The sequence below is a fragment of the Ceratosolen solmsi genome, unplaced genomic scaffold (genome assembly GCF_000503995.2).
Source record: "Ceratosolen solmsi marchali unplaced genomic scaffold, CerSol_1.0 scaffold14, whole genome shotgun sequence".
NCBI classification, from domain to species: domain Eukaryota; kingdom Metazoa; phylum Arthropoda; class Insecta; order Hymenoptera; family Agaonidae; genus Ceratosolen; species Ceratosolen solmsi.
Genome location: NW_011948420.1, coordinates 4,332,228 through 4,339,946, shown reverse-complemented (window position 1 = coordinate 4,339,946; position 7,719 = coordinate 4,332,228). Strand labels below are relative to the sequence as shown.

Sequence of the window (7,719 nt, the reverse complement as noted above, 5' to 3'; positions counted from 1 at the left end):
CTAATTAATCATTTTGCGCTCTGACGTATGTGATACTTATAAAATTTGCCTCGTTCTGTTTTAAAAACAAAATATATTGTAAAGAAAAAAAGACTTATTTACATAATATAGGATCTGCTAGGCTGATAACTCGATAACTACAATAAATACTTCAATTTGAAATGTAGAAAATATTTACACAATTACGAGAGATGATATTGAAATTTATGGAAATCACCGATCAAGTCTTTTATATGTTTTAAACTACAGAACTTTAAATAAAATTCAAATACTCCATTTCCTGTAAGGGAAATTGAAAAATATTCTCCGTATTTTAAATAATTAATAATACCGCCAATGTAAGCAAAACATTTTAAATTTACATCATATGAGAAAATTATACCTATCCTTCCTTCAATTTTAGTTACCTTAATCAATTATAGTATATGCTGACACTTGACAGATATAAGAAAATTTTAGTCTTTAATAAAGCTTTGTCAAAATAAAATTTAAAGATAATTTAAGTTATTTTAGTTATTTTAGTTACAATTAATTTTACTTACAAGGCCAATATATATTTATACCACTGAATGCTTTCTAATTATTTCCACTAAACGCTAATGTGTCGTCTTCGTGAAATTTATGACAAGGTTACTTTGAATTTTAGAGCTGGAGAAGCGGCCGCAGCCGCAGCTGCCTCGGAGCTCTGAGGAGCTGGAGGATTTGCAAAAGCTGCTGCACTTCCCGGAGGAAGTGGCGCTCAGATTGACGGAGAGCGAGTACCAGCTATTTTACCAGGTACCACCCTGCGAATATCTCCGTCACGTCTCCCAGGACCTCACGACCTCGCAGCAGCGCCAGCAACAGAAAGATCAGCAGCGGCAACAAACGAAGAATGAAACCGGATATTTGAGTCAAGCCACTAGCCCGAGTCTCACTAGTAGTTCTACCCAAACTGAGGACGAGGCCTGCTGGCCTACCTCGACGGCCTCCGTCAGCGTGCAGACTCTCATCGATCGCTTCACCGCGGTAATCGACTTATCAATACATTAAAAGTACTATACTACTCGAATTTACACGAACTCGTGTTTTACAACAGTAAAATCACACACACGCGCGCGCGCGCGCACACGCGCACACGCGCACACACACACCAAATATCAAAATACCTCATATTTACTCTTGTGTGGACATGCGTACTTGCGTGGCCTATATACGTTGGTGTCCTTTGTTCATACAAACATTTAACTATTGTAAAATTATTAAGTAATACACCTCCGCGATTCTGCGATGAATTGTCGTTAAGTATAAAAATGACACAAATTTAATGCGTTAGTGAACTTGAATTTTCTAAATACCTTCATTTTCATGCACGATTGTTCAATTTTCAGGTAAGCTCATGGGTGAGCCACGTGATAAGCAGCGGATCAACGATCGAGGAAAAGCAAGCCTTACTCTCCTGTCTGCTGAGAGTGGCTCAAACCTGCTGGAATATCGGCAACTTTAATTCCGCCATGGAAATTGTCGCTGGTTTCAAGTAAGTACGCCTAAAAACATCAAAAGCCTCGAGAGAGAGAGAAAGAGAGAGAGAGAGAGAGAGAGAGAGCGGTAGGCGGAGAGGAACCACCAACAAACTTTCGCTGAACTTTCATCAAATGAACGGGAATCTAAAGGATGAAAGTTGCCTCTCGTAAATCGCAATCTGTGGGAAAACAAGTACTAGAGCTTCCGGTGCTTTCCATGAGACCCGTATTATAAATAGAAAATTATTGCTATTAGATCATCGCTGAAGCTAAAATTGAAAAGAAGATATCTGAGTCTGAAAATGAAATTTATATGAAATGTCATCTCTTTACTTATTTCCTACTACGATATTTGAAAAGGAAGTACAAAATTACAATCGATAATTTGCCTATAGGTTAAATAGCTAAATGTTGACATACATTACAGCAATATAATGAGTTTCGTGCTAAATTGAAATATATTTTGAATTTTCACTTTTCTCTTTTTATACCCTTCACATATTACTTTTATACCTAAAATTACAATTGTTAATCTTTTTTTTTTTTTTTTAATTAACTTACAAAATTCAAATTTAACAAACATTATTCAGAATATATGTGAATGTGTTTGTTAGATATATATTCCTTAAGGATAAATATGGATTTTAATTAAATCTTCAAGCATAAATAATTATCATAAAAATATTGTCGAAAATAATTTTTGGTAACATTATTATGTACCTCTATGATCAAATAACATTACATGAATATCAAAATATCGGAAAAAATAAATAATTAAAAACGAATATTTATAAAATATATAAATGCATTTATATGCATATGTAATTACTACTATAGAAGTTTGGTAATATAAGATACTTTTATATTTATAATTGATGGGAAAACTATGTGAACTTTGCCATATCAACAAAATTTAATCGTTAATTTACAATGATATTTCAAGATTCTTCTTCATTCCTTCTGTACAGCATTTATATGACTCATTTTAAATAAATACAGTTATAAAGTATTTTTATTGATTAATGCATACTTCCATTATTTTCTAAATATCCAGCTTTTTTTTTTATTATATTGCAATGTTTTCATAAAATACATTTTATATATTATAATAGCACTAATAATTTGCTCATTAATAGCATTGATAATAAGCTAGAAGATTTGTTTTATTTTAAACGAAGCTCAATTAATTTACATCATAAAGAATAGCTATTTCATCTTTGAAAATATATTATTTAAATTTCATCGCACCTGATTAAAAATTGAAACAAAAATAAAAGTGGTTATTTTGATAAATTGGTTAATTTTATTTTCTCTAATAAAGTATTTATTCTTTCTAAATAATTTTATCTAACTTAATTCAACTAATTCAGCAAAATTTAAACCAGCGAAAAATTTAAAATCCAACAATTTTACATAGATAATAGAAAACAAATGATTTCCATATTCCACGAACACATAATCACGTGTCCGTTCATTAATGTTTAACAAAATTCAAACGAATTCTTAACGGCAATTATAAATCAATAGAATTCTTACTATTTTAAATTTTTATAGTTCTACCCGTGAAAAATAACAATTTTAACAGGAAAGGGTCGCGGTCCTGTGAAATTCGTAGGCCAGATTAACTCATGCAAATCAAGTTGAATATCGACGAATTTAGATGTTTATATGAACAGTTCGTTTAACCAAAGACAACTTATACAACATCGTCCGACAGCCAAAATTCCAGACTACACATTCCAGTATCCTAGGCGAGACCTTAACAATGTCATACACGTATTTTGATCGATGAAAAATTTACGATTATACTTTTAACTTTGAGCCAACTATTAATATTTTATCTATTTTGAATTACTTCGCAAATTTAGACACTCTCATGCCATTAAATAATGTCAAATTTGTAAATATAATCGTCAAATTTATAAAAGTATGTATCTATTTAATTTAATTTATATGGCATTTTAATTTCTGTAATGCATTATTGACTAGTTAAAAACTTAATAAACACTCAATTGGTTAATTAAAGAGATTACATTGCCACATAATAAAGACATCTTCTGTAAAATAGTTATATATATTATGTAATATATTATATTATAATAGTATATGTCATAAATGATCATTTTTTGAAAGTCAGACTACGCAGTTTGATATTTACGATCTATATTATTATTTAAAATCTGAAAATCTTAGCTTTTAATTTGAGTAAATAATTCTTGAACACGAAAGGATATTAATATTTATATGAAGCTTCAGGAAATATTAACGATCCCTTTCAGGTTCTTATTATTCCAACCCTCGCGCTAATACATTGAGTTAAAAAAAAATTAATTTAACTTACAATTTTTGTAATTTCTATTATAAAAAATACAGTGACATTCTAATTTAATTCTTATTCACTAACGTAAACAAGATAATACTTCATTTTATAAAAATATAGTTTAAATATTAATTCGTTATACGTAATATTTAGATAAATCTTAATTAAATGTGCATTTAATAGCATTTCATAATTAACAGTAAGGTTATGTTAATATAAAATTATAGTTAATGTTTTGTGTATGGAACATACTGTTCTCGGAAACCCAAGATAGCTTAAATTTCAGCAAAGAGCTTGTATTAATTAATAAATACATAAAATTTTATGAGAGTAGAACACAAATAATTATTATATTACTTAAGAGTTTGTCTAAAATTTTATTTATTTTATAATTGGTTATATTTGTATCGACTACTGATAATTCACTTAATGACTTTCCTAATCGAAAGAAAACATACATAAAGAAGAATAGAATAAAGTATAAAATAAAAGATAATAGTAATTGGATAAAACGACAATGAAGAGACAAAAAGATAAAGTGAAATAGATTATACAATATATATATATATATAAACTAAAAATTGGAGAACACTATTATGATAAAAAATGGATATTGACGAAGATCATACTAATGTACTAGTAGATATAAGCTCTAAAGAAATCTGAGAAAAAAATTTAAAACGAACAAAACTCTAGCTTTGTTAAATAGTACAAACAAGCTTTTCAAAATGACCGCATAAATTGACTGTATAAGATAAAAACTATATTCAAGAAATCGACAAAATCTTAAATCGTCACAATTATATTCTTTTTAACTAATACATGGGTTATTTATCTATCACTTTTTTTCATTTTATATTTCTTCCTTTCCTTTCCCATGTCTATCGTGATTATTGAGCATATAATCTTTATTAAACTCTTATCGAAAAAATGATTTAGACGCTGGATAAAATGTTTGATATAAAGAATGTTAAAAGAACATAATTATAGTTTAGTTATTTGACAACTTTATTTAATTCAAATACTTATTTTTCATTTTAGAGTTCAAACTACAAAGTTTTTATATAAAAATGTTCAAAGTACTACAAGAATACATTCTTTAAAAATATTTTATTATTTCTGTAGAATATAGCATACTAAAAAATTTTCAATAAACATATAATATAATAATCTTTGACACTATCTTTTTTCATAATGGTATTTCAATAAACTTATTTTTAAAAATATTTATACATAAAGTTACTAAAAATATATGAATAAAAATTTAAATAACCAATTGAAATTAGAAGCTAATATTGTATATATATATATATATATATATAGTGTAAGTCAAAATGGGAAAATGCTTTATTCTTTCTATTATACAGCTACGTTAGTATAACTAACCAAAGCATGTAAAATAAAATCAAATAATTATAAAACATTATTATATCGAATAAAATCAATAAACTAATATTTTTATTTTATTCGGTCATGTTTTTACAATGTTATATATTCGAAATTGGAGTATAAATTTATCAATAATCAATGTAAATTGATGATTGAAAGTAATGTGACATTATTCTATACAGAACTAAAACTTTTATGAAACTAAAAATTTATCAAATTTATCAACTAAAAGTCATTCAACTGAAACGAATCTGAAAAATTTCATAATTATTGAAAGACAAAATTGTGTAAAGCATAACGAAGAAATTAAATACCTGATCACATTTCCGTAAGATAAATTTTTTCTAATATTCAATTTATTAACAATGATATCTAGCAGAAAAATATACTACGCATGTATTGAAAACATAATATCCCTTAACGACCCATACAACTCCTCGAAAATGATATTCACATGGAATTAGAATTGCAGCTATTACCATTACTGCTGATATTTTTCCTTAAAGTTGAAGATTTAATCTCCCGCATCACTAATTTATTTATGTGCTCGTACCCTCAGCTGCGTAAAAAACAGTAACGTAATGTTTAATAAAAGTCTAACACCGACGCGAATGAATACATAGGTTGGAAAATGAGGGAACGCCGTTTTATTATTAAGGTCGCAAGTACGATGGAACGAGGGGGGGGGGAGTATTCTCATGAGTCGTGGCCCAAAAGACTATTTTCTACTGTTCGTCCTTCCAACTTCTTCATCCCTCTTCTAGCGACCTTCTCCCCCCCCCCTCTCCAACTAAAAAACAATTAATGTACATTAAAAAAGAATATTTTACAGCTTACTATTAATCATACACTGGGGAGTAAAGTTTTATCATTCAAAACAACATTTCGAAACATTCAGTCATTTGAGTAGATTACTCGCAGGAACAAAGCCTTGATTATCCAAAAGAAATGGGATAAACCAAGTGAGCTACTAGGGCTTCCACTCTTTTTCCCCGGGGTAACCCACATTCAAAGTCGCACACCAGAATGGAAATGAAGCGTCCCGCGATATCCCTCTAGCCACATACGTATGACGTAAATATGCAGGAACGTTCGGACTGTCATTAGCCCCACGGCTTAGATTGCGGACAACGCGGCTTTAGCAAACCCCTACGAGCATACTCCTGATTCCCGATGACTATTCTAGAAATTCGCGGCCCTCTTCGCCTCACCAATTCCGCTGGTGTCGCTTCCATCGCGAATTAAAGTTTCCAACTTTAATCATTATTAAGTTAACTCGTTCTGCACGATACAATAACATAAAGCATGTTTTCTTTGCATTGTAATATGGATATAATTCATTAACATTGGATCTTAATCAACTACTAGTCTTATTTTTAAAATAATTATCGATTATTTTTTTGTAGACTTATTGGAAATGGAACATCTGATGTTGAAAAAATAAAAGACTTTTTATACAGATGATTATGTCAATACTTATTACGTTTGATGCTGTTAATTTATTTTTTACGCTAAAAAAATTAAGTAAACCATCATGTAAATTGAATTGGCTTTTAAAAATTTTTCTAAAATAACTACTTATACTATCATTCTCTATTTTTTTTTAATTAAAATTAAATAATATTCTTTAATATTATCAGGTCAATATTTTACTAAAATTTATGTTGTTTAATGTTATAAGTACTACTGCAGGTTATGTAAGTTTTTCTTTCAAATTAGATATTCTTTATTTCTTTAGTAATTTGCTAAATCGTATGTATATTATTCAATATAAAATAAATTTACTGTACACAGTTTTATCGGGTGACAAAATATAGCTTTAATTTCACGCAAACGTAAGTGCATAACTAAAAGCATACACGATAAATCTTATCATTTTTCATCTGTTATTCTTTATACATTATAATTACAATTTATCAATTATGAGTTTATCAATAAATAATCAATATTTTCGATAAAACTCACTTTTTATCTTAATGCTTCTATTAAAAAAAAATTTAACAAAAATGTGTTGCGTATTTTGTGTAGAGTACGTTTCATTAATAATAAACTAAATGTATGATACTCAAAGTTACAAAAACATGACTACATTTTAGTCATAAAAAAAATAAGAGCAACACTATTCATATTTCATTTTTTTTATGTAGAACCATTGTACAGTATTTTTGCTTTAATAAAAAATATTTATATATCCATACACCCGTATATATATATATATACATGTATATCATCATCATCAACGAAAATTGAAAATCTTACTGTTAATGTTAAAAAGACTTATAATAATTTTGCTACAAAAAAATTTCATTTTAATTACACAAATTTAACTCATGATCAACTAAAGAAATAATTAACATTTTTCATTAATTTAATAATCACTTTAGTTGTTACTAAATAACCAATGTAAATAAATTGGAAAAGATTAACATACTATATCACGCTACGTCTCGTTGTAATTTAAATACAAATTATAATTAATAAAATCTTGTAACAAATGATTAAAGTAAT

General features: G+C 28.1%; 1 protein-coding gene across 1 annotated transcript in view; it reads left to right on the top strand.

Annotated features, from left to right (window-relative positions):
- LOC105361156 (1-phosphatidylinositol 4,5-bisphosphate phosphodiesterase epsilon-1-like) overlaps nucleotides 1-7,719 on the top strand; it is a 29,668-nt gene that overhangs the window by 509 nt on the left and 21,440 nt on the right. The window contains exons 2-3 of the mRNA XM_011498263.1: nucleotides 647-1,008; nucleotides 1,371-1,516. Of these exons, the coding sequence (XP_011496565.1) occupies nucleotides 647-1,008; nucleotides 1,371-1,516 (508 nt within the window). The remainder of the gene's footprint in view (nucleotides 1-646; nucleotides 1,009-1,370; nucleotides 1,517-7,719) is intronic.